Source organism: Muntiacus reevesi, chromosome 12 (assembly GCF_963930625.1).
Source record: "Muntiacus reevesi chromosome 12, mMunRee1.1, whole genome shotgun sequence".
Taxonomy (NCBI): Eukaryota; Metazoa; Chordata; class Mammalia; order Artiodactyla; family Cervidae; genus Muntiacus; species Muntiacus reevesi.
The window spans coordinates 77,042,567-77,069,267 of record NC_089260.1 but is presented as its reverse complement, the minus strand read 5'-3'; the positions used below and the strand labels follow the sequence as shown (position 1 = coordinate 77,069,267).

Below are 26,701 nucleotides of genomic sequence, written 5' to 3'. Positions count from 1 at the left end.
AGAAATTCCAACAGCCCTCTATTTGTAATTGTTATAAGTGTACAGAAAATCACTGCAGGTACAGAAGACTTGAACAATACCATCAATCAACTTGGTTCAAGCAGTATTTTTATAACATTCCATTCATTAACAGAAGAATATATATTTCTTCAAAAAGCTCATGAAACATTTACCAAGACTGGCTATGTTCTGAGCAATAAAACAAATCTCAATAAATCTAACAGTATTCAGGTCTTACAAACTATGTTTTCTGTGCTGCTAGGTCATTCAGTCCTGTCCAGCTATTTGTGATTCTAAGGACAGTAGCCTGCCAGGCTCCTCTGTCCATGAGATTCTCCAGGCAAAAATACCGGAGTGGGTTGCCACGCCTTCCTCCAGGGGATCTTCCCACCCAGGGATCAAACCTGCATTTCCTAAGTCTCCTGTATTGGCCAGCAGGTTCTTTACCACTGGAAAACCCCTGTTCTCTGACCACATGGGATTAGATTTGAAATCAATAAAAGAAAGCTATCTGAGAAATCTGAGTATTTATCAACTACTTAATATGCTTTAAAATAATTCATGAGTGAAAAAAAAATGCAAAAAATGAAATTAGAAAGCATTTTAAAGTGAATGAATGGAGAAGGAAATGGCAACCCACTCCAGTATTCTTGCCTGGAAAAGTCCATGGACAGAGGAGTCTGGCGGGCTGAAGTCCATGGGATTACATGACTGAGCATGTGTGCACGAGGGTGGAGGGAAATGGGTTGGTAGCAATAAAGTGGTAGAACTAAAAAAAAAATAAATAAATAAAAATAAAGTGAATTAAAATGAACACATATCAAAATGTGTGGGAAAAATTTAAACAATAAAAAAAATGTGTGGGAAATAAATAGCACTAAGTGGTTGTATTAGAAAAGAATAACATTGCGGATCTGAACAACAGCAACCTCATTTAGTAGGGGAAGCCAGAGAGGGCGATCACTCACACACCCCTCCAAGTGAATCACAAAGCCAACAAAAGGAGCCATGACTTGCATTCCCAGCAGGAAGACATCTCTGCTTTGGGACAGGCCACAAACCTAGCAGATGGAAACCTCAGCTCAGAGTGGGAAGCCACCACCATCCTAAACACCCTTTCCCTCCCATAGACTTTCCTTCAGAGCAACCCCTCCTTTTCTCTGCAAAGTAACTTCCTCTCCTTTGTTTGCTGGACTTGCCTATTATTTTTATTGTTCGGTCATTCAGCTGTGTCCGACTCTTTGCATCCCCATGGACTGCAGCATACCAGGCTTCCCTGTCCTTCACCATCTCCCAGAGCTTGCTCAAACTCATAACCATCGAGTCAGTGATGCCATCCAAACATCTCATCCTCTGTCATCCCCCTCTCCTCCTGCCTTCAATCTTTCCCAGAATCAGGGTCTTTTCTAATGAGTCAGCTCTTCACATCAGGTGGCCAAAGTATTGGAGTTTCAGTTTTAGCATCAGTCCTTCCAATGAATATTCAGAATTGATTTTCTTTATGATGGACTGGTTTGATCTCCTTGCAGTCCAAGGGACTCTTAAGAATTTTCTCCAACACCACAGTTCAAAAGCATCAGTCCTTCAGCACTCGATTTGCTTTATGGTCCAACTCTCACATCCATACATGACTACTGGAAAAACCATAGCTGGGACTATGCGCAAATTTGTTCGCAAAGTAATATCTCTGCTTTTTAATATGCTGTCTAGGTTGGTCATAACTTTTCTTCCAAGGAGCAAGCATCTTTTAATTTCATGGCTGCAGTCACCATCTTCAGTGATTTTGGAGCCCAAGAAAATAAACTGTCAGTTTCTATTGTTTCCCCATCTATTTGCCATGAAGTGATGGGACCCGATGCCATGATCTTCGTTTTCTGAATGTTGAGCTTTAAGCCAACTTTTTCACTCTCCTCTTTCACTTTCATCAAGAAGCTCTTTAGTTCCTCTTTGCTTTCTGCCATAAGGGTGGCGTCATCTGTATATCTGAGGTTATTGATATTTCTCCCAGCAATCTTGATTCCAGCTTCTGTTTCATCCAGCCCAGCATCTTGCATGATGTACTCTGCATAGAAGTTAAATAAGCAGAATGACAAAATAAAGCCTTGATGTACTCCTTTTCTAATTTGGAACCAGTCCATTGTTCCATGTCCAGTCCTAACTGTTGTTTTTTGACCTGCATACAGGTTTCTCAGGAGGCCGGTAAGGTGGTCTGACAGTCCCATCTCTTTAAGAATGTTCCACAGTTTATTGTGATCCATAAAGTCAAAGGCTTTGGTGTAGTAAATGAAGCAGAAGTAGATATTTTTCTGGAATTCTCTTGCTTTTTCTTCAAATGGATGTTGGCAATCTGATCTCCAGTTCCTCTGCCTTTTCTAAATCCAGCTTGAACATGTGGAAGTTTTTGGTTCACGTACCGCTGAAGCCCAGCTTGGAGAATTTTGAAAATTACTTTGCTAGCGTGTGAAATGAGTACAATCAGTACACAAAGAAATTTAAAAAAAAACCATTACAATATTGTAAAGTAATTAGCCTCCAACTAATAAAACTAAATGAAAAAACATATCAAAGTGCCAAAGGCTAGTTATTTAAGAAGATCAATAAATTTGATAACCATCCTGCCTGACTGATCAGGAAAAAGACGGACAACACAAATTACCAATCTTAAGAATGAGAACAAACAGATTCTACAGATATTAAAAGGATAATAATCTTTAGATAATATATCTTTAGATATATTTATATTTATTTATATCTTTAGATCTGTATTTACATCTTTAGATAATATATCTAATTTGTCAAAGGTAAATTGGACAATTTAAATGAAACAGACGAGTCAATTATACCTCAATAAAAAATTATTACAATCAAAAAACAAAAGAAAAAGACAAATTCCTTGAAACACAAACTATCAAAGCTCACTCAAGAAAAAATAGATTAAAAATAAATAAACTTAAAAAAAGGAAAAAATAGATAATCTAGGACTTCTCTGGTGGTCCAGTGGTTAAGACTCCACACTTCCACAGCAGGGTCCACATGTTTGATTCCTGGTCAGGGAACTAAGATACCCCATACCATATGGCACAGTCAAAAAAAAAAAAATAAAAAGGAAAAGAAAGAAAAAAATAGACCTGTATTTAACAAAGAATTTAAGTTGTAGTTAAAAGCCTTCACACAGAGAAAACTCTAGCCCTAGATGACTTCCCTGGGGAATTCTATCAAACATTTCCTTAAATTCCAACAAACAATTCCAACACTACACAGATTCTTCCAGAAAAACTGAACCTAAAAAGCACTTACCAACTGATTCTCTGAGGTTAGCATTACTCTGATAGCAAAACTAGACACAGATATTACAAACAATGAAAACTATAAATCAATATCCTTCATAGATGCAAAATTTCTTAACAATATTTTATCAAATCATATCCAACAACATGTAAAAACGATAATACCTCATGACCAAATTGGGTCATTCCAGGAATGCAAGGTTGGTTGGGTATTTTTAACTCCATCCACTGGAGTTAAATAACAGACCAAAAAATAAAAACCATATAATCATCTCGACAAATGCAGAAAAAGCATTTGTCACAATCCAACATCCACTTATAATAAAAATTATCAACAAACAGGAACAGAAGAAAACTTCCACAATCTGATAAAGAGCACCAAAGGGAAATCTATAGGAACATTATATTTAACAGTAAAAGACTAAATGCTATCTCTACAGGATGGGGAACAAGGCAAGGATGCCTGCTCTTACTAGTTCTATTCACTATCAGCTAGAGGTTTTAGTCTGTGTGATAAGGCAAGAAAAAAAAATAAGACATCCAAACTGAAAAAGAAGTAAAACTATTTTTATTCACAGGTGATGTGATCATCTATGCAGAAAATGCTACAGAATCTATAGTTGGAACCAGATCAATAAGTCATCTAGCAAGATCACAAAATATAAAGTTACTATTAAATTTTTAAAAAACATTAATATTAAAAAATCAAATGTATTTCCATATACTAACAATAAACAATCAAAAATTGAAAAAGCCACAACATCTGCCACTGAGCAAAAATTATATGAAATATTTAGGGACAAAATTGACAAAAGATGGACAATGCAGTAAAACTATCAAACACTCCTGAGATACAAAAGAAAACTTAAATAAATGGAGAGAAATACTGTACAGGAAATCAATTCTTCACAAATGGATCTACAGATTGAATGCATTCCCAATCAAAATCCCAGCATGTTTTTTTGTAGAAACTGACAGACTAATTCTAAAATTCATATGGAAATGCAGAGGACCTAAAATAGCCAATAACTCTGGAAAAAAAAAAATGGAGAACCCATACTATGTGACTTCAAGAGTTATATGGCACACCACACCACTTGGTAGCAGACTCAGTGACAGGCATACTGTGATCAACATTAGCCACCCCCCTCCTCACCCTGCTCCAACCCTTCATATTGGGCAGCAGGTGCCCTGCTCCCACTCTGAGAGCCCATCTCTGATGACTGCCTCTCCTAACGTTGCCTTGGCCACTTCCTCCACCCTGAGAGTGCTGGTCTTCAATAAACACAGGCCGTATCACGCCACACCACTGCTCAGCGGTCTTTACTGGTGTTCACAGAATCAAAGCAATACCTTCGACAAAGACTTCTGCAACCCAGACTCAAGTCCCTCTCTGCTCCTCTCTCATCCCTCGTGCTGCAGGCATCCTGAATGCCCTGGGCCAGGGCTTGGGCTCTTGTACCTCTGCTTCTGCTGATCCCTACAAGCACCCCACCCTGTCCTCTTCACCCCACAGAACACATTCATTCCTCAGAGGTCAATCATTTACCTCCCCCAGGACACTGTCACCCCTCTAGTGGGTGACCCAGGGTTCCCCCAGCCCTGGCTCCTACACGGATGGTGGCATCCTTTCTGAACAGCAGATGTGCATGTTGATCTGCCTTCAGCCCATCGTGCACACAGAGAAAGCTTTGGCTTATATTCTTAGCACATACACAATTTCAAAAAACAAACAAAACACTGTTCATTGAAGGAAAAGACTCAAAATTCTCATGTAAGACTCAATATTATAAAGCTGTCAATTTTCTTTCATCTATAAAAATGTGAATCAGGCTACTGGAGGGTTCCACTTGATAAAATGGTTCCAAATTCATATGGAAGAATCAATATACAACAGTAGCAAACTAAATTCTAAAAAGTCTGTGAACAGTGGGATTTGTCCTGTTATGTTCAGTTCAGTTCATTCGCTCAGTCGTGTCTAAGTCTTTGCAACCCCATGGACTGCAGCATACCAGGCTTCCATGTCCATAACCAACTCCCAGAGCTTGTTCAAACTCATGTCCATCAAGTCAGTGATGCCATCCAAACATCTCATCCACTGCCGTCCCCTTCTCTTCCTGCCTTCAATCTTTCCCAGCATCAGGGTCTTTTCCAAGGAGTCAGTTCTTCGAATCAGGTAGCCAAACTATTGGAGCTTCAGCTTCAGTATCAATCCTTCCAATGAATATTCATGACTGATTTCCTTTAGGATGGACTGGTTTGACCTCTCTGCTGTCCAAGGGACTCTCAAGAGTCCTCTCCAACACCACAGTTCAAAAGCATCAATTCTTCAGTGCTCAGCCTTCTTTATAGTCCAACTCTCACATCCATACATGACTACTGGAAAAACCATAGCTGTGATTAGACCCGCCTTTGTCAGCAAAGTAATGTCTCTGCTTTTTAACATGCTGTCTAGGCTGGTCACAGCATTTCTTCCAAGGAGTAAGCGTCTTTTAATTTCATGGCTGTAGTCACCATCTGCAGTGATTTTGGAGCCCAAGAAAATAAAGTCTGTCAGTGTCTGCATTGTTTCCCTAATTATTTGCCATGAAGTGATGGGACAGGATGCCATGATCTTCATTTTTTTAATGCTGAGTTTTAAGCCAACTTTTTCACTCTCCTCTTTCACTTTCATCAAAAGGCTCTTCAGTTCTTCATCGCTTTCTGCCATAAGGGTGGTGTCATCTGTATATCTGAGGTTATTGATATTTCTCCCAGCAATCTTGATTCCAGCTTGTGCTTCATCCAGCCTGGCATTTTGCATGATGTATTCTGCACATAAGTTAAATAAGCAGAGTGACAATATACAGCCTTGACATAATCCTTTCCCAATTTGGAACCAGTCTGTTGTTTCATGTCCAGTTCTAACTGTTGCTTCTTGACCTGCATACAGATTTCTCAGGAGGCAGGTCAGGTGGTCTGGTATTCCCATCTCTTTCAGAATTTTCCACAGTTTGTTGTGATCCACATAGTCAAAGGCCTTGGTGTAGTCAATAAAGCAGAAGTAGATGTATTTTCGGAACTCTCTTGCTTTTTCGATGATCCTCTGGATTTTGGCAATTTGATCTCTGGTTCCTCTGCCTTTTCTAAATGCTTGAACATCTGGAAGTTCACAGTTCACGTACTGTTGAAGGCTGGCTTGAAGAATTCTGAGCATTAATTTGCTAGCATGAGAGATGAGTGCAATTGTGTGGTAGTCTGAACATTCTTTGGCATTGCCTGTCTTTGGGATTGGAATGAAAACTGACCTTTTCCAGTCCTGTGGCCACTGCTGCGTTTTCCAAATTTGCTGGCATACTGAGTGCATCATCTTTTAGGATGTGAAATAGCTCAACTGGAATTCCATCACCTCCACTAGCTTTGTTCATAGTGACGCTTCCTAATGCCCATTTAACTTTGCCCTCCAGGATATCTGGCTCTAGGTGAGTGATCACACCATTGTCGTTATCCGGGTCATGAAGATCTTTTTTGTATAGTTCTTCTCTGTATTCTTGCCACCTCCTCTTAATATCTTCTGCTTCTGTTAGGTCCATACCATTTCTGTCCTTTATTGTGCCCATCTTTGCATGAAATGTTCCCTTGGTATCTCTAACTTTCTTGAAGAGATCTCTAGTCTTTCCCATTCTATTATTTTCCACTATTTCTTTGCACTGATCACTGAGGGTTTCTCATCTCTCCCTGCTATTCTTTGGAACTCTGCATTCAGAGTGGGATTATTTTTCCTTTTCTCCTTTGCCTTTCACTTCTTTTCTTTTCTCAGCTATTTGTAAGGCCTCCTCAGACAACCATTTTGCCTTTTTGCAGTTCTTTTTTTTGGGAATGGTCTTGATCCCTGCCTCTGTACAATATCATGAACCTCCATCCACAGTTCTTCAGGCACTCTATCAGATCTAATCCCTTGAATCTTTCTGAATTTCACTGTATAATCAACCGTAAGGCATTTGATTTAAGTCATATCTGAATGGTCTAGTGAATTTTGCGACAAGTAGTTCATGATCCGAGCCACAGTCAGCAAAACCAGTCAGCTCCCAGTCTTGTTTTTGCTGACTGTATAGAGCTTCTCCATCTTTGGCTACAAAGAATATAATCAACCTGATTTCAGTATTGACCATCTGGTGATGTCCATGTGTAGAGTCATCTCTTGTATTGTTGGGAGAGGGTGTTTGCTATGACCAGTGTGTTCTCTTGGCAAAACTCTGTTAGCCTTCGCCCTGCTTCATTTTGTACTCCAAGGCCAAATTTGCCTGTTACTCCAGGCATCTCTTGACTTCCTACTTTTGCATTCCAGTCCCCTATGATGAAAAGGACATCTTTTTTGGGTGCTTTAGAAGGTTCTTGTAGGTCTTCATAGAACCATTCAACTTCAGCTTCTTGGACATTAGTGGCTGGATCATAGACTTGGATTACTGTGATACTGAATGGTTTGCCTTGAAAAGGAACAGACATCATTCTGTCATTTTTGAGATTGCACCCAAGTACTGCATTTTGGACTCTTTTGTTGACTATGAGGGCTACTCCATTTCTTTGAAGGGATTCTTGCCCAGTAGTATATATAATGGTCATCTGAATTAAATTTTCCCATTCCAGTCCATTTTATGTTATGTTAAAATGTACTAAAATGCTGCTATAATTAAAACTATGCCTTTGTTATAAGAGGCTCACAAATCAACAGAACTGTACGGAGAGTCCAGAAATAAACACCAATAAGGAATAAAAAGGGAAAAATTTAAATAATAATGACATTAGCCAACAAATAGTGTAGGAACAGCTTGGTAGGCACTCAGGGGAAAAAATTAGTTTTCCCTACATCTTTCCTTACCCCAAAATAAGTGTTAGATGGATATAAGCATCATATGTAAAAAGTAAATGTAATCCTAAGTAGAAAATAAAAGGACATGTCTTAGAGTCTTAGAGTAGGGAAGGGCTTTCTCAGCCAGACACAAAACTCCACACACCTTAATGAAAGCTTTCAGTTGGACTATTATATGAAATTTTTCAATTTCTAAAAATCAGAAGCATACATAAACTCAAGATCACATCCATACATACACCTATGCCCACAATCGTACACTCTCAGACCTCACCCCATCCTCAATAGAGCATAAAGTAAATGAAAGACAAAATGGGTCAAATCATTCATTATAGGTATGACAAGAGCCTAATCTGTCTAACATTAACATGCACAGAAGTGCACACACATCAACAAGACAAACAGGAAGACAGGCGGCACAGGAAGACCAGCAGCCTGGGACTCCGCTTCCCGTGCACCACCACTCTCCCCCACTGCCCCGCAGGACTGAGGGTCGGGTAGCGCGGCCTGCAGTGGCCACACATAGGTGGGGACAGCCAGCAGAGCCTGTGGAGTGTTTCCTACAAGCCTGAATGGTCGCACTCTGTGATGGGATCGTCCACCTTTCAATACCCATCTACAGAAGCCTACAGTGTCATAAAAAACACATATGTCGTGCTCACTTCGGCAGCACATATACTAAAATTGGAACGATACAGAGAAGATTAGCATGGCCTCTGCACAAGGATGACATGCAAATTTGTGAAGCGTTCCATATTTTTGCTCCATGGCCCTCCATCATCAGGGGACCATTTCCCCCCCACCCCTTCCTTCACAGTATTTAAGAAATAAAAAGTCAGATTTTCCTGGCAAACAAAACAAAACAAAACAAAACACAAAACACATGTCAATCAGGGATCTGGTTAGATTTGAAAAAACAAGCACTGGAAAAAAGTGGTAGCCAGGTAAGTACAGATTACCTGGACTTGACTGGTTTCGAAGGTCTCCACCTGCGGCCCCTGCCCCAGGCCAGGAGGTCTGTGGAGCTGACTGACCTGTGAGCACAGTGCTGATGGCAAAGCCAGGTGAAACCGACACAGAAGAAGGGGGCACACAGACAGGGGAGGGCCCAGGATGTCCCCTGCCTCCCATGGGAAGCACCTTAGAGGCACCATCTCCTCAATCTGCATGGCCAAGTAGGTCCAAGAGGGGCACACTGTGAGCAGCTGGTCAGTGGTGGGGCGGGACTCCACCAGGACTGGCTCCCACACTCCCCTCCACACCTGCCCACCTGCCCACCCTGATGCTCCTGGCAAATGGCACAGGGCAGAGCCATCAGAGCCTTCCCTCCCTGCACTGGACACACGGTGAGCCAGTGAGGAAGCAGCTGCCCCCTCCCCCATGCTCACCAGCAGTCAGCATTGAGTCAATGACATTTAGTTAATGCCCACCAAGTACTGCCCCTGCCCATAGAGCCCCTGGCCTGAAAAACGCCTACTTGTATTTCGACTGCCACACGGGCTGACAAACCTAACAGTGGTACAGGACCACTTCACTGAGCTGGATGGGGCTCAGAATAGGGTGTGGGAGACCAAGGAGGGTCACATACCTCCCAGCCCAGAGGCAACAGGAACTGGAGGTAGGTGTGTGAGGGGAGACTAGGAAGTCAGGAGGCCCAGGGGGGATCACAAGATCGCCCCACCAGGCCCAGGGTCTTTCCCTCCCAGCACAGGAGCTAGAGCAGGAACCAACTTCCAGTCACCAACAAGAACCGGGGCAGATGACACAGTCCACAGTCCACAGCTCACTGTTCACAGCTCCTGGAGAGCACTGATTCTCAATGTAAGCCACACCAGCGGTGTCACCCCACAGAAGTGGATGGCCCTCCGGCTCCGTGAGGAAAGCACACGTCTCAAGACGCCCAGCAACCATCATTCCTTGAACAATAGCAGGGACTCTCCTGGAGTGCCTGCCTCAAGAAGGTCAAGTAACTCGGCTCCAAGAAAGGGCTCACGCAATCTGGGCTGCTCACTGGTGCCTCGATGGACCCTGGGTCTGAACTAAGCACAGATACCTGCCTCTAGGCATAGGCAGCAGCTATGAGCTCCAGGGAGCAAGCAAGCACCCCAGGGTTCCACCTCTGATCTACGGGGGCCCTCAGCAGGCAGTCGCGGTGGAGTAAGATGCACCAACAACAACCCACATCAGCCTGGACATTGATTTCAAGGTAACCAAAACAGCTCAACTTTGTCATTCCACTCTGGCAACAAAGAGAGACCTGAGGCGCGTGCTCACTTGAGTCGTGGCGGCCAAAAGCCCTGTTGACACTCGCATTCCCAGGCTCTCTGGTTGTCAGGATCAAAGGGGTGACCACATCACAATCCTGCACCACTCAAGTGTCCCACCAGATGATACCCACATAGGTCTCCTGGGGCCCAGGGCCTGCTGGCCATCTCCACCTGGACCATCATCGCCACAAACCCAACAGCTCCAACACCACTGTCACCTGACCCCTCCCTGACCCACACCTCACTTGCCTCTTCTGTGTCATCATGCTCTTAGCTCTCAGGTCAGAAGCAGCATCACCCCTTCCTGTTCCTCCAACTCCGTCCCCACACCCTACAGTGACTCACCTTCTTCACCTCTACCACCTCCCTTTCCAAAGTGGTCCCCTCAAGCCAGCCTCCACCCCAACCCCGCCTGGCCCCGCAGCAGACAGCCACTCCAGCTAACAGTGCCACAACAGTCCCCTCTGCCCCCTACAACCCTTTGTGCCTCATCGCCCTTGAGCTTTCCAGTCCGCCCCTCCCCTGCCCCGCTGGACTGGCAAAGGGGCACCTCTGTAAAGTGTGCGGATGAGAACCGGCATGCCCACAGAGCCCTCTTATCAGGCCCTAGGGTTGCACCGCAGCTCAGTTGGCGCTACAGAAAACCGGAACCCAAAATTGGGCCTAAGAGTCCAGGGACTGGTGGCCAGCCGTGGCCGAGCACCTCTGAGCTCTCACCCGGATTTAGAGCGGAACTTCCCGCAGCCTCTCCAGCTTCACGCCTACAGGGCAAGACCAGTAACCCTCAGGACTGAGAACACATTACGTCCCGGCTCTGGATCGCCTCCTCCTCTCACGCTAAAGAGAAAGCAGAAAGAATACAATGGTCCCCGCGCTTTGGGACCCTCGGTTTTAATTTGAGTTTCCCACAGAGGACCCCCGTTCTTCCCCTGGGGAAGCAAGGAGGTGGACCACAGGCCTCCGAAAAGTGACAAACTGATCGCCCCTCAGGGCGGGGCCAGGCACGGGGGCCAAGCACCCCGAGTCCCACCTTGGGAGGGGCCGGGCACGGAGAACGCGCTCCGCACGCTGGGCGAGGAAGAAAGTGAGCGGCTGGGCTCCCAGGCCGCTCTTCCGGGTTGTGACGCGGCAAATCTGGCTCCGCGCGGGGCTGGGCGCACCTGAGCCCAGGGAAGAGGGCGGGCTCGGCCCCGCGAAGCCCGGGACCGTCCCTGCGCTCGCCTGGTGACCTTGGAGAGGCGCCCCCTGACTCGGTTTCCCGCGGCGGCCTGGCCAAGGGGGCGACCCGAAGTTCTGCGGCCTAGGCTTCCCCGAGGGGCACTTCCCCGAGTGACCGCGGCCGGCCCTAACCCCCAGGACCTGTCCGCCCTTTACCTGAGGAGCCGCCGCAGCCGTAGCCGGGGCGCCGCCCTCCCGGCAGCCGCTGACCGGAGTGGGCGGGACCACAAGACGAGCCCGCCCCCTGCCAACCGCGGCCCGGCGCGCGGTAACTTGACCCCGCCGCCAAGCGATCTCTGCGCTCATTGGTCGAGAGAGCATGTCTCTCTGTCTCTCTCTCTCTCTCTCTCTCTCTCTCTCTCTCTCTCTCTCTCTCTCTCTCTCTCTCTCTCTCTCTCTCTCTCTCTCTCTCTCTCTCTCTCTCTCTCTCTCTCTCCCTCCTTGGCCCCGCCCCCAAGCGATCTCTGCGCTCATTGGTCGAGAGAGCATGTCTCTCTCTCTGTCTCACTCAGTCTCTCTCTCTCCCGCACCCCCCCCCCTCCCGCCCCGAACCCAAGAGAGCAGGAGTGCGCAAATTCCGCCTCGCGCTCGGCACCGCCCCCGGCCGCCTTGTGACCACATCTGACTGTTGGGCGCCAGTCTGGCCGCCCTATGGGCCTCAAGGGGTGCGGCAGGTTATTGTGTAGGTGAGGGACCGGGCCCGCTTGCCACTCCTCTGTGACCCCGCCCGACTCAGCACGGTGATCCGTCACGCAGACACAGACCCACATACCCTGAGATACCTGGGGCACCAATGTACCCAAGCCAGTCCCTTTGCAAACACATACCTGTCCAGGTACACACGCCAGGTGGGCTAGACCTGGACACACACAGGAGTTGTCATGCCCTATATCTCTCACACATGAACACCCAACAAATACCCCAGAGAGCCCAGGGCCACAGGCCCCTCTACACACAGGTACACACCTGCACACACGAGGCACACATCTCGTCTGCCAATAGACCCTGGGAATCAAAATGTGAAGGCACGGATAAAACCAGAGCAGAGCACAGGGAAAAGGTTCTCAGATCTAAGTGGTACCAATGTTTTCTTAGGCCACTCTTCTGAGGCACTAGAAGTAAAATCAAAACTAGACAAATGGGACTGAATCAAACTCACAAGGTTTTGCACAGCAAAGGAAACCATAAACGAAACAAAGTGACAACCTAAAGAATGGGAGAAAATACTTGAAAATGATGTGACCAACAAGAGTTTTATTTCCAAAATACACAAACAGGTCGTAGAACTTAATGTGTGTGTGTGTGTGTGTATATATACACACACAGTATATATATATATGTATATAAATGGGCAAAGGCACTATGGAGAACAGTATGGAGGTTCCTTTAAAAACTAAAACTAGAGCTACCATATGACCCTGCAATCCCACTCCTGAACATATATCTGGAGAGAAACATGACCTAAAAGGATATTTTAGTGTTTATTGCAGCACTGTTTACAATAACCAAGACATGGACGCAACCTAAATATCCATCGAGAGGGAATGGAAAAAGAAGATATGGTACATATATACAGTGGAATATTACTCAACCATTAAAAAGAATGAAATCATGCCATTTGCAGCAACATGGATGGATCTAGAGAGTGTCATACTGAGTGAAGTAAGTCAGACAGAGAAGGAGAAATATTGTATGACATCCCTTATGTGTGGAATCTAAGAAGAAATGATACAAATGAACTTATAAAACAGAAAGAGACTCATAGACTTAGAAAACAAACTTATGGTTGCCAGCGGGGAAGGGAGAGTTAGGGATTTTGGGAAGGTCATGTATACACTGCTATATTTAAAATGGATAACCAACAAGAACCTATTGTATAGCACATGGAACTTTGCTCAATATTATATGTCAGCCTGCATGGAAGGTGGATTTGGGGGACAATGTATGTATCTGGCTGAGTCTCCTTCTCTGGTCACCTGAAACTCAGTTCATTTCAGCCACTCAGTCATGTCTGGCTCTTTGTGACCCCATGGACTGCAGCACGCCAGGCTTCCTTGTCCATCACCAACTCCTGGAGCTTGCTCAAATTCATGTCCATTGAGTCGGTGATGCCATCCAAACATCTCATCCTCTGTTGCCCCCTTCTCCGCCTGCCTTCAATCTTTCCCAGCATCAGGGTCTTTTCCAAGGAGTCAGTTCTTCCCATCAGGTGGCCCAGGTATTGGAGTTTTAGCTTCAGCATCAGTCCTTCCAATGCATATTCAGGACTGATTTCTTTTACAATGGACTGTTTAGATCTGCTTGCAGTCCAAGGGACTCTCAACAATCTTCTCCAACACCACAGTTCAGAAGCATCGATTCTTCAGTGCTCAGCTTTCTTTATAGTCCAACTCTTACATCCATACATTACTACTGGAAAAACCATAGCTTTGACTAGACTGGCCTTTGTCGGCAAAGTAATGTCTCTGCTTTTTAATATGCTGTCTAGGTTGGTCATAGCATTTCTTCCAAGGAGCAAGCGTCTTTTAATTTCATGGCTGCAGTCACCATCTGCAGTGATTTTGGAGCCCCCCCAAATGAAAGTCTCTCACTGTTTCCATTGTTTCCCCATCTGTTTGCCATGAAGTGATGGGACTGGATGCCATGATCTTAGTTTTCTGAATGTTAAGTTTTAAGCCAACTTTTTCACTCTCCTCTTTCATTTTCACCAAAAGACTCTTTAGTTCTTCGCTTTCGGCCATGAGGGTGATGTCAACTACATATTTGAGGTTATTGATATTTCTCCCGGCAATCTTGATTCCAGTGGACTAAGCAATCTTGTGCTTAGTCCAGCCCGGCATTTCACATGATATTAAGAAGAGGTGGCAAGAATACACAGAAGAACCATACAAAAAAAGATCTTCATGACCCAGATAACCACAATGGTGTGATCACTCACCTAGAGCCAGACATCCTAGAATGTGAAGTCAAGTGGGCCTTAGGAAGCATCACTACGAGCAAAGCTAGTGGAGGTGATGGAATTCCAGTTGAGCTATTTCAAATCCTCAAAGATGATGCTGAGAAAGAGCTGTGCTCAATATGCCAGCAAACTTGGAAAACACAGCAGTAGCCACAGCACTGGAAAAGGTCAGTTTTCATTCCAGTCCCAAAGACAGGCAATGCCAAAGAATGTTCAAACTACCGCACAATTGTACTCATCTCACACGCTAGCAAATTAATGCTCAGAATTCTCCAAGCTAGGCTTCAACACTACGTGAACTGTGAACTTCCAGATATTCAAGCTAGATTTAGAAAAGGCAGAGGAACCAGAGATCAAATTGCCAAAATTCATAGGATCATCGAAAAAGCAAGAGAGTTCCAGAAATACATCTACTTCTGCTTTATTGACTATACCAAGGCCTTTGGCTATGTGGATCACAACAAACTGTGGAAAATTCTGAAAGAGATGGGAATACCAGACCACCTGACCTGCCTCCTGAGAAATCTGTATGCAGGTCAAGAAGCAACAGTTAGAACTGGACATGAAACAACAGACTGGTTCCAAATTGGGAAAGGAGTATGTCAAGACTGTATATTGTCACTCTGCTTACTTAACTTATATGCAGAGTACACCTGAAACTATCACAACGTTAATTGGCTATACACTAGTACAAAATAAAAAGTTTAAAGTCTGGGGAAAAAACATGGGCAGAAGACCTAAACAGACATTTCTCCAAAGAAGATATGCAGATGGCCAATAGGCACATGAAAAGATGCTCAACATCACTAATTATTGAAAGAAAAGTGAAAGTGAAGTCGCTCAGTCATGTCTGACTCTTTGCGACCCATGGACTGTAGCCTACCAGGCTTGATTGCCATTTCCTTCTCCAGGGGATCTTCCCAACCCAGGAATCAAACCCGGGTCTTCCGCACTGTGGGCAGACGCTTTACCATCTGAGCTACCAGGGAAGCCCAAGAAATGCAAATCAAAACTTCAATAAGGTATCACACCACTCAGGATAGCCATCACTAAAAACTCTAGGAACTTCCCTGGTGGTCAAGTGGTTAAAGACCTGCCTTGCAACACAAGAAACACGGGTTCAGTCCCAGGTTGGGGAACTAAGATCCCACATGCTGCAGAGTTACAGAGCCCACAGTGAAGATCCCACATACTGCAACCAAGACCCAAGTCAGCCAAATGAATAAATTTTTTAAAAAAGTCTACAAATAACAAATGCTGGAGAGGGTGTGGAGAAAAGGGAACTCTCCTCCACTGTTAGTGGGAATGTAAATTGGTGCAGCCAGTATGGAAAACAGTAAGGGGTTCCTCAGAAAACTAAAAATAGAGTTGTATGATCCAGCAGTCCCATTCTAAGGCATATATCTGGAGAAAAGTATAATTTGAAAAGATACATGTACCCCAGGACTATTTACAATAGCCAGTACATGGAAACAGTATAAATATCCATTGACAGATGAATGGATAAAGATGTGGTACATACGTACAATGGAATACTACTGAGCAATAAAAAAGAATGAAATAACATAATTTGCAGTAACATGGATGGACCTAGAGATTACTATACTAAGTGAAATAAGTCAGAAAGATAGCCAGAAAGTAAGTCATAAATACCATATGATATCACTATATGTGGAACCTAAGATATGACATAAATGAACTTATTTATGAAACAGAAACAAAGTCACAGACATAGAGAACAGACATGAGGCTGCCAAAGGGGAGGGGTTGAGTGGGCGTTTAGGATTAACAGATGCGAACTATTGCATATAGAGTGAATAAGCAGCAAGATCCTACTGTATAGCACAGGAAACTATATTCAATATGCTTTAATAAACTGTAATGGAAAAGAATATAAATATATATGTATAACTAATCACAGTGCTATACACCAGAAACGAATACAACATTGTAAATTAACTATACTTCAATAAAATATAAAACATTAAAAAAATAAAAGATCCTTTATTAGTCTTTAATAAAAGATTGAAATTAAAAAAAAGCAAGTATATGCATTTGGGAACTTGGGATCTGGAGAGGGAGACAGAGAACAAGCAAGTCAATGATTCATAAGTTGCACAAAGTGCTGTGAAGAATTGCAGCTGGGGGCTGAGAAAGAGAGAAGCTGGGAGAGGAGCCCAGGTTCTGGACAGACACACTGGCCCCCACAGAGCCCGGGAAGCTGAAATCACCTGGATGTGCCCACAGACCAAAATGAAAGGAGCAAGTTATGTTCCAGAAGCTCAGGAAAGGAAAAGCGATTGGAGAAGAAAGGGCCAGTCAGCAACAGTACATCCACGGCATAAACAACTTGTCTGCATCTCACTGGGTCGGCAGGGATCTGTGGGCAGGGGTGTGAGGAGGCAAAGTGGCCTCAGTTTAAACATGCGGGCAGGTTGGCCACTGGACAGTACAGCAGGGATGTGGGAATTGTTTTTTCACAGAGAGAAGGGCTGCAGCCTGCTTCTGTCTTAAGGATAGAATGGAGAGAGCGGGACAGAACTCTTATAGACGGCTGATACAGCGTGCTGATCCGCAGATGGGGCCTGGCCCCCAAGAAAGAGCTCCCACCCCTCAGGTACTGCATAGGCAGGAAGGGAGGTGGTTATTCAGAGCCCATGGAAGTTGCCAGAGGGAGGCTTATACCTGGAAGGCTCACTCTCCGTTCGATGTCCCCCATGGCCAGGGTCCAGGACACCCCACTGGTCCTGACCTCCCCAAGCTCAGCTGAACTTTTTCACTCCCAAGCATGCACACACGCTGCCCTGGCACAGATCACAGCATCATTCAACTTTTATTAAATTATTAAGGTCAGGGACTTCCCTGGGTGGGCATCCAGTGATTAAGACTGTTTCCACTGCAGGGGGTGTAAATTCTATCCCTGGTTGGGGAACTAACACCCTGCATGCCGCGAGGTCCCGCCTCCTCAAAAAAAGAGTATTAAGGGCAGTCTCTCTTCTGTAACAGTAAGCTCTGTGAGAGAGGCCTGTGCCTGTGACTGGCTCCCGAGGGCTTGGCAGCAAGTCCAGCACAGGGGGGTGCTCAGCAATGCTCTGAGATAGATGGATGACCCTGGGTGCAGAGAAAGAGGAGGGTGAGCAGAGCCGGGGAGCACTCGGGACCCTGCCTGTCACCTATCTGAGCAACAGTCACTGGATTCCAGTTGTGTTCTTCAATGAGGGGGAGCCAGGGAGGCGGTGTAGGCTCCCCGCATCTCCAGCCCATGTAACACCTTCATAACCATCACAAGTTAAATTCTCTCCCCTTGAAATACCCAGTTTCTCTCTTCCTAACTCCCATGGAGCAACAAACCAGCTGATCTGTCCATATTTTCTATCCTCTAGGCAATTTGCCAGACAAGGGCTGTGGTTGAGCCAGGGAATATCAGACACAAGCCTTGTCCTCAAGTGACCCACAGTCCAACAGGGAGGAGAAAATGTCTCCACAGTTCACTTCCAGGCTTTCCAAGGTATTCCCTGCGGAGGGAGTACTGCATGCACCACGGATCCCGTGGGGACAAATCTGGTCCACAGACACTATGCTGTCCAGCCCACAGAAGAGAGACCATGAACTTGGCCCTTACTTGTTTCGTCTGTAAAGGGGGCGTCACTCGGTGATGTTCACATTTGAAATCCTGGGTGTGGACTGCCTACCATGGGACAGGCACCTTGGTGTGCACAGAAGCAGGATTGTGGGAGGTGGTGGTTGCAGCTTCGAACAGCGCCTGCAGGCAGCAGGCAACACAGCTCCTCCCCAAGTAACAGCGCTCACAGAGTACTGCAGGGGCCGGGAGAAGGGAGAGGCATGCTGGCTCACCTCTTTGAGGTGGGCCGGGGCTTTTCATTTGCTTGGGGATATGTCATCAAGTGTGTAGAGCGCTCTGGGGGAATGGCCTCCTGCAGCAGGCCTCAGCAGAGGAAGGTCGGGTGGCTTCGGGAATTCCCTGGCGGTCCAGTGGTTAGGACTTGTGCTTTCACTACTGGGTCTGAGTTCAGTTCCTGGTTAGAGAACTAGGGTCCCCCATGCCGTGCAGCATAGCCAAAACCAAAAAAAGGCTGTTTGTGGGCCTTGGGGTTCTCACCCCATGGAGTGGGCCTCACACAGGGCAGGGCTGGTTCCAGCAAGATGTTCTCAGGCAAGCAACACCTGGGGAATAGGACGACACCCCTTTGAGGGCACAATGCAGGCACAGCTCTAGAACCTTCCATTCTAGAATGTGCCCCTGCTTTCCCAGAGCCTGTCCAACCCCGTGCCAGTCCATGGGTGTGTGGCTGTGTTAGCCTCCCTTCCCATCTCTGCTCCTGTCCCAGAGAGGCTTCAGAAACTTGGCTGCAGCCTTGAGGGCCTGCAGGCCTCAGCTGGCCTCCTGCAGTCCATCACCCCATCGCTCCACAGCACATTGCTCCGTCTACAACCCATCACCCCCATCCCTCTAACACAAGTCAGGCCTCAGCTGAACCTCCCAGAGCCCCTCCCCACAGCCCTGCGGGATGCTGGATAGCCCCAGCTCTCCCACAGAGCCCTGATTTTTATGAAGGCTGCTGGCAGGCAGAAGTTGGACCAGAGAGCCTTTCTGGAGCAGGTGCATGAATGCAGGGACAATGGCTACCTGCTGTCCTTCAAGAAGATTGGCTCTGGGGCCTTCTCCAAAGTCTACCTGGCCTACGCCACGCAGGAGCGCATGCAGCACAACTCCAAGCTGGCCTCTGACCTGCGGGGCAAGCGCCACTCCATGGTGAGGCAGGCTCGCCTACTCCTCATGGGGTGGGGGCTCCATGGTCCACCCTCCAGCCCAGCCCCAGTGACCCCTGTCCTAACTCCACCCAGGCATCTCCCAGGTGCCCTGGCTTCCTCCTAGTCCCGCATCTTCCAGAAGGCCCAGTTTCTGGCAGTCTGATCCCTCCCAGTTCCTGGACCCCTTGAACACATAAGTGACCAGGACAGGATGAGGGGGAAGGTCAGCGATGCCTCGCAAGGCTGCTGCTCATCGAACCTTGCCCTGGTCAACTTCGGCCACATGCACAAAGGCCACGGGGCCTGTTCTATCACATCCTGTCCCCAGGGGGGTTGTGGTTTTTGCAGTGGCCACCCTCCACACCTGCAGGTGGCTATCAAGATCGTCTCCACCGCGGAGGCCCCTGTGGAGTTCTCCTGCAAGTTCCTGCCCCGTGAGATTTCATCACTCAATGCTACCTACAAGCACCTGAACGTGGTGGGCAGAGACCCCAGGCAGCCTGGCCCTTCATACCTACCCCAGGCCTGCCCCTTCCCATCCTGGGACCCTTATGCTCGAGCCGGCCCCATCCCGAGACCCCAGCCCCTTGCACCCCGGGGGCCCTGGTTGGGGGTGACCGCAGGGGGGCGGGGCCCGGCAGGTGCAGCTGTATGAGACCTTCGAGAATAGCCGGCGCACCTACTTGGTGCTGGAGCTGGCGGCCCGAGGCGACCTGCTGGAGCACATCAACGCCGTGTCCGCTCACCGCCGCTGCCCGGGACTGGAGGAGGAGGAGGCCCGCAGGCTGTTGTGGCAGCTGGTCAGTGCCATGGCACACTGCCACAACTCAGGCATCGTGCACCGGTGAGGGTGCCACCCAGCCCGCTGCCCAGCGCGTGGAGACCTGCCTGAGCCCAGGTCCAGCCCCGCCTCCCCTTCCCCACGCAGGGACTTGAAGTGTGAGAACATCCTGCTAGATGACAGAGGCTGCGTAAAGTTGAGTGGTGAGCCTGCGGCCCAGCCCCCAACCAGGCTCCCAGCCTGGGCCAGCTCTGATCACCTTCTTCAACTTCCGTGGGTCGCCCATACCCCAGTCTTGCTGGGGCTCAAGCCCAGGGCTCCAGCCTCTACACTGGTTTGCTCCAGACTTCTGACCCCAGTCTGCCTTGTCCTTCAAGCCTCCGATGAGGCCTGCACCCAACAGTTGCCCACAGCCACACTTGCAGTCACCCACAGCCCCCTCAGGAGCCCTCTAACAACCCGCCCCACCCTCCCTGCATGTCCCTTGCAGACTTTGGCTTTGCCCATCAGTCCGGGTTCAAGAACACATTGCTGAGCACCTTCTGCGGCTCTGTGGCCTACACAGCCCCAGAGATCCTCATGAGCAAGAAGTACAACGGGGAGCAGGCTGACCTGTGGAGCCTGTGAGCACCACCCCAGGGGCTCCAGGACCCTGGGGGGGTGAAGGGGCGGGGGCAGGGGAGGAGGGGCGGTCCCTAAGAAGCCCATGCCCCCAGAGGTGTCATCCTCTACGCCATGGTGACTGGGAAGCTGCCCTTCAAGGAGCGCCAGCCCCACCGAATGCTCTACCTGATGCGCCGCGGCCCCGCCTTCCGGCCAGGCCTGTCCCCAGGTGAGTACCTCCACCACGTGTCCCTCCCAAGTCCTAGCCGTGCCTGGAGAGGGGGCAGCAAGAGAGACCTAGGTCCAGAGAAGGGCCACACACGCCGTGGCATAGGTAATGCTGACCTGGCCTCTTCCCCGGCTCAGGCTGGGAGATGGACTGTGGTGACAGGGGAAACTGGGGTTGGTGGCCCCGTTAAGCTTGAACCCTGCACTAGCCCTAGGTCAGGCTGCCTCACCTCTCTCTGCCTGTCCGCCCACGTGCGAAACACAGACACCCTCTAGCCGTTTGGGAAGACTCCATGGGGCCACCCCACCAAGTGGCCAGTATCGTTGGCTGTGAGGGCCGTGGGCTTGGGGGCATGAGAGGTGGTGGGAGGGGGCCACTCCCACGTGAGGCTGCAGCCTTGAGTCCTCACCCGCAGAGTGCCAGGACCTGATCCGAGGCTTGCTCCAGCTGCGCCCGCGAGCTCGCCTGGGCCTGCAGCAGGTGGCCACCCACCACTGGATGCTGCCCCCTGCACATGCGCTCTTCTGCATCACGCCCAGTGCTATACCAGGTGTGGCAGGCCTACCTGGGTGGGTAGGTGGGAGGCTCCTCAGTGCCCCTTCTGACCCTCCCACTGCGATCTGTTGCAGAAAAAGCCGAGAAGCCCCAGCTCCGAACGTCCCCGGACAATGTGGAGACCAACGCGGACTCCGATCCCCCAAGGTTGCTCCTGCAACTGTGGCGACCCCAGCTACAGGGCACCTCTCATGAGAGTATCTCTGGTCTAGTGCCTGAGCCCCCAGGGGTTTGCCTGAGACGAGGTGCAGACTCTGCCAGGCTTGAGCTCTGGAGCGTGGAGTCGGCCGGTCACAGGGTGGGTCGCTCCAGGCATCCACCATTGCTATGCTCCATCCGGAGCGTGCTTGGGCACTACCTGGTTAGTGGGCAGGAGGGCAGGGGCGAGGCCAGATAAAGCATTTATTCTCTAGGGCCAAGGGTGTGGACTTCTCAATGCAGGAAGAGGGATGCTGGGGCATCTGGAAAACAGTCCACATACCTTCAGGCCAGAGCTTTAATTTAATTGGGGGGAGGAAGAATGAAGAGGGGACCACACAAGAGGAATACAAACACCTGATACCCACGAAGAACTTGGCTTTGATCTGAGCTCCAGTAGAGCTGGCCCCAGCTCTGGAGGTAGTACCAGGACTGAGGACACTGGGTGGGGGTTGGGGGTGGTGGGGGTGCTCTGTGGAGAGAAGCCTGGAAGGGCGGGGAAACAGGGATCTGGGGCAGAAGATGGCACTAGGTTTGGTGGGAGGCCCGGGAAGGAAACACAGTGGGGTGAGGGACAGCCTGCTGGGCTTGGGGCTGTGGACTTGAAGGTACCAAATGGAGCCAAGGGGCTCCAAAGGGGCAGAGCGTGGTCTAGGGGAAGACTTGGGCTAAGGGCAAGGCTTATTAGCTTGGTGGGCGTGGGATCTGGGGGGCTGAGGCTCAGGGGAATTGAGCAGGGAGAAGGCCTAACTAGACAGGGAAGGTGGGAGCATCAGGTCAGTCCAGGACTGGGAAGCAGCACTTGCAGTGCTCTCAAAGGCCTGAGGGCTGGGTCTGGGCACAGGGAAGGTGCTGAGAGTGAAGAGGAGGCAGCACCAGCAAGCGCCCCAAGGACAGGCCAGGGGATGCAGCCCTGGGAGACCCTGACAGGCTGTGGCTGGTGAAACTCTCAACAGGTCAGCCCTGTGAGGCTGGGTCTCAGGCAGGGCCAGCCGAGGGCCCCCAGGGTGGAGGGACCTGGGGTGGAACTGGCAAGGGCCACTGCAAGCATCCAGACCCCTAGAGCACCCCTGAGACTCGTTGGGAAGCTCTAGCTGGCCCCTCAGGTCTGCAGTGTTTTTCTGTCCAGCCCTGCCAGCCCTCTGCCTGGAGACACCTGAGCGAGTCAGAGGTCTGGACCAGCCTTGGCTGAACAGTTCTCCTCTGAGCAGCCAGCATTCTTATTGGAAGCAACAGGGCACATGGAGGTGCCCTCAATCCTCAGCAAAGACCTGGAGCTTAAGGGCAGCTCTACTTCCCAGCCAGATACACTCTCAGAGCAGGGGACAGCAGGCAGGCCTGGTCTGGGAGGCCTGGACGGACTTCAAACAGAAGTGGGCCCGGAGATGCTGGCAGGCCTCAGGGGCCTCACGTGGGTGCAGCTTCCTCTGCTTGTGGCCCTGGGTCCAGCTCCAGCTCCTGCTGCTCCCGCTCCTGGTGATCCTGCTGCTGCAACTGCCGCTCAACCTCCTCTGGCACCTGCACCTCCAGCAGGTTCTCCAGGCCTCGCTCTGGCTCGTCCCCAATAAGTACCTGCCAGCAGGGGAGGCACGTGAGGAGCTGGCTGGCATACCCTGGACGCCTACCCCTCCCCCAACCCTGCACCCACCTGGATGAGTTTCTCACAAGTCACCTGCACATCAGGCTCAGGCTCCCAGCTGTGCAGCTCTCGCAGGATCAAGTAGGCTCCCTGGTCCCTCACCTGCTTCCGACCAGGTGCTGTGGCTGTCAGCTGGAAGAGGGCAGAGAGTACCCAGGCGTCAGTGTGCTAATGTGTGTGTGTGTGGAGGGGTGGCATTAATGGAGCAGGACCCGTGCTCACCAGCATGATGGTCTCAATAAGCATCTTGCGGATGTCAGCGTCAGGCTCTCGCTGCTTCTCTGGTGGCAGGTACTGTAGATCAACAGGCAGCCCTAGGAGTGAATTTGTGAGTCAATGGGTCTCCATGCTGGCCCCTGGGCCACTAGGCAGGACCCTGCCATTTTAAGGTTCATCTGTGCTCAGCAACTCCCTGCTGAAAGGTTTCAGAAGGTCCCTGATCTGGACACCTCCTCCTGCCGCCCCCCCCCCCCCCGGTTAAACCAACCCTGAGGCTCGACCCTAGCCACTCACGCTCCATCTCTTCCTCAGAGAAGTCTTCAGGCCCAGCCAGGGGCAGTAGCAAGAAGGGGAGAATGTCCACCTCGGGCCCAAGCAACCATTCATGATGTCCTGGGGAGAAACAGGAATGCAGGCCTGTCCAGAGGGGCCCCAGAGAACAGCCTATTCCCTCCACTCCCCCATAAGGCAGCATCCCCACCACGACTCACGGTGCTCGAAGCAGCAATTTCGCAGTGTTCCCACCACCCCGCCCCTGCGCACCGAGGAGTCCGGGTATTGGGTAAGGGGCAGCAGCCGCTGGACCACGCACCTGGAGGGAAGGGTCACTCAGTGCCGTCCCTGCTCACTTCCAACCCCTCCCCGCCAGCGCCCGGAGCTTCACCTGTTGCGGTCCAGCAGAAAAGCGCGGGTCGCGGGACATTGGCTGAGGTTGGAGAGCACTGGTCCCAAGTAGTGCAAGGGCGCGCGGGCGTTGTAGCCCGGAGTGCACAGCGCGCGCACCAGCCGCTCCAGGCCCGACTCCCCGGGTTCTGCGGCCGCCAGAGCCTCTATCAGCGCAGCGCACGGCACCGGCTCGCGGCTGAGGTTAGCTAGCACGGCGGCCGCCTCCTCGGCCCAGGGCCACTGTGGGTCCAACACGCAGCCCAGCAGGCGGACAGGCAGTCCGGGCTCGGCCTCCAGCAGCGGCTTGTGTAGGCCGGGGTCGGCAGCCAGGTTGACTAGCGCGCGAGCGGCGTCTCGGGCTGGGGCGGGAGGAGGGGCCACCGCCAGCTCGACCAGCGACCGCAGTAGTGCCGCCTGGCCGGCCAGCAGCGTGCGGCCGGGCCCCGAGCCAGTCAGCGCCAGCACATGCTGCGCCGCCGCCGCCTGCAGGTCAGCCCGCTCCCCGAGCATCAGGAAAGGGAGCAGCTTCGCCGCCTCCGCCTTCGGGCTGGTCTCCGACATGGGCGACCCTACGGGAGCTAGGCCATCGGCTGACGCAACCCTGCCCGCCCGGTCCTCCCGGATGCACGTCGGTGAGCTCCGGGAAGCACCCTCAGCCAAGTCGGGAACCTACAGGTGGTCAGCGGCCCCGCCCACCAGGTAGCGGAAGCAGCAGTAACCAATCCGAGGCCATGACTCTACCCAAGGGGTGGGACCTGCGCGCAGAGGCGGGGACATGTCGAGGCCCGGGGGATTGTGGGATTGGAAGCCGCCACCGCCCGGAAGCCGGCGCGAACCCGCGGAGATCTTGACTGTCGCTGGAGGACTAACAGCGGCCTTTTGGGTGCTCCTGCCCACCCCCTCATAGCGTACGTTGGCTCTCTTCCTTCGTGGGATTGGCAGAGATCTGTTTGCTCTGGAAGAAAAGCATGATCAGTTACAGTGATTGACTTTCTAGTGCATTCCTGACATAATCTCCGTTTGGTCACGATATATATTTTCGTTTTTGTTTATGGTTGTATTCAATTTAATGAAGTTTTGTTTAGAATTTTTGCATCTCTGCGCATGAGGAATATTGGTCTGTAGTTTTCTTTTCTCGTGATGTCTTCGCCCCGTATTGGGTAATGCTGGCCTCAGGAGGATTGGAGAAAGTATTCTTTCCTTATGAATTTTTCGTTAGAGTTTGTCAACCTGACATTGCGTGCGTAGGTGCCAGTCGCCCAATTGTATCCCATGCTTTGTTGACCCCATGGACTGCCAGGCTCCTCTGTCCATGGAATTTTCCAGGCAAGAATACTGGAGTGAATTGCTCTTTCCTTCTCCAGGGGATCTTCTTGACCGAGGGATTGAACCAATGTCTCTTTCATCTCCTGCATTAGCAGACCGGATTCTTTACCACTGTGCCACCTGAGAATTAAACCTAGTGTTACTTCTCTGTAAATGTTCGGTGAAGCCTGAAATTTTCTTTCTGGGAAGGTTTTTTTAACTACAAACTCAATTCATTTAATAGAAATATGGCCATTCAAGTTGTCCTTTTCTTCTTGGGTTACATTTGGTAGTTTGCCTCTTTTAATTAGTCCATTTCATCTAAATTGTTAATTGTCATAAAGTTTTTCATAATATTTCCTTATCCTTTTACTGTGTGTATACTCTGTCGTGGTGTCACCTCTCTCATCCTTTATATTGGTAATTCGTGTCTTCTCCTTTTGTCTTGCCAGGGGTTTGTCTGTTTTATTGATCTTAAAGAACCGCCTTTTGGATTAATTTATTTTTATTGCTTTCTTTTTCAAGTTTATTGATTTCTACTTTGGCCTTTTTCCTTTCTTCTGCTTACTTCAGGCTTAATTTGCTGTTCTTTTTCTATTGTCTTAAGGTAGAAGCTTGGGTCACTAATTGGAGACCTTTCTTTTCTCATGTAGGGGTTTCCCCCCATTTGTTACCTAACTCATGAGTTATTTGTTATGTGCATTACTTTTCCACAGCTACATGCCCCTTAATAGGTGGATATTATTTTTGTTTCACACTAAGGGCTAGGACGAAGCCTCGAGGGGCCGTAGCGCCCAGGATAGCCAGTTGCAGATAACAGTGTGCCCCTTAAGTCAGCAGGTCAGAAGGTGCAGGAGCCTTAGACCAATAGGAAGAGACTCCATAGCCTCAATCTCAACCTCAATTTTCCTGAAAGTCTCCTGGAAACTGAGGAAGAGGGTGGACGAATCCAACGAAGTGCTGCCTCTCCAAGGCAACCACACAGATCCTAGGCAGAAGAGTTGAAAATTCCTCAAGATGTGGAATTAAAGTATCATGGATAATCTAGATAAATGATGCCCTCTGGTGGGTACTTTTGACTGAGACAAAAATGTGCACCTTCAGGACCCATGCTTTGAATGATTCAAGGAAGTGCTTATAGAAATCACCAGGT

The 26,701-nt window shown here is 49.4% G+C and overlaps 3 protein-coding genes and 1 non-coding gene across 13 annotated transcripts in view; 2 read left to right on the top strand and 2 right to left on the bottom strand.

The window, feature by feature from the left end:
* The window catches only part of MROH1 (maestro heat like repeat family member 1), a 52,580-nt gene extending 40,692 nt beyond the window's left edge, over positions 1–11,888 (bottom strand). For 5 of the 9 annotated variants that reach the window (XM_065903521.1, XM_065903530.1, XM_065903528.1 and 2 more), the window contains exon 1: positions 11,778–11,888. The gene's annotated coding sequence lies outside the window, so the exon portion shown is untranslated. Of the gene's footprint in view, positions 1–11,120; positions 11,141–11,208; positions 11,228–11,433; positions 11,526–11,777 lie in introns of those variants that run through there. The other 4 variants (XM_065903526.1, XM_065903524.1, XM_065903523.1 and 1 more) reach the window with 4 other exon arrangements.
* On the top strand, positions 8,791–8,897 carry LOC136145340 (U6 spliceosomal RNA). The gene has a single exon (XR_010658776.1). It is a non-coding gene; the product is annotated as a U6 spliceosomal RNA (small nuclear RNA).
* A 7,262-nt stretch (positions 11,889–19,150) lies between the features above and the next one.
* Positions 19,151–21,918, top strand: LOC136144763 (testis-specific serine/threonine-protein kinase 5-like). Its single transcript, XM_065902614.1, has 8 exons — positions 19,151–19,354; positions 19,724–19,831; positions 19,995–20,197; positions 20,282–20,337; positions 20,625–20,757; positions 20,851–20,966; positions 21,382–21,516; positions 21,596–21,918. Exons 1-8 carry the CDS (start codon positions 19,151–19,153, stop codon positions 21,916–21,918), a joined length of 1,278 nt encoding a protein of 425 aa, XP_065758686.1.
* A 30-nt stretch (positions 21,919–21,948) lies between these two features.
* HGH1 (HGH1 homolog) lies at positions 21,949–24,925 on the bottom strand. Of its 2 annotated transcripts, none has more exons than XM_065903419.1 (6): positions 24,242–24,925; positions 24,069–24,169; positions 23,872–23,970; positions 23,581–23,672; positions 23,392–23,490; positions 21,949–23,291 (listed from the first exon to the last, which is right to left on the bottom strand). In XM_065903419.1, exons 1-6 carry the CDS (start codon positions 24,802–24,804, stop codon positions 23,127–23,129), a joined length of 1,119 nt encoding a protein of 372 aa, XP_065759491.1. In that variant the 5' UTR covers positions 24,805–24,925; the 3' UTR covers positions 21,949–23,126. The 2 variants fall into 2 exon arrangements, with proteins under 2 accessions (XP_065759491.1, XP_065759490.1); XM_065903418.1 differs by having other exon boundaries at positions 21,950–23,291; positions 23,368–23,490; positions 24,242–24,923.
* Positions 24,926–26,701: the final 1,776 nt, after the last annotated feature.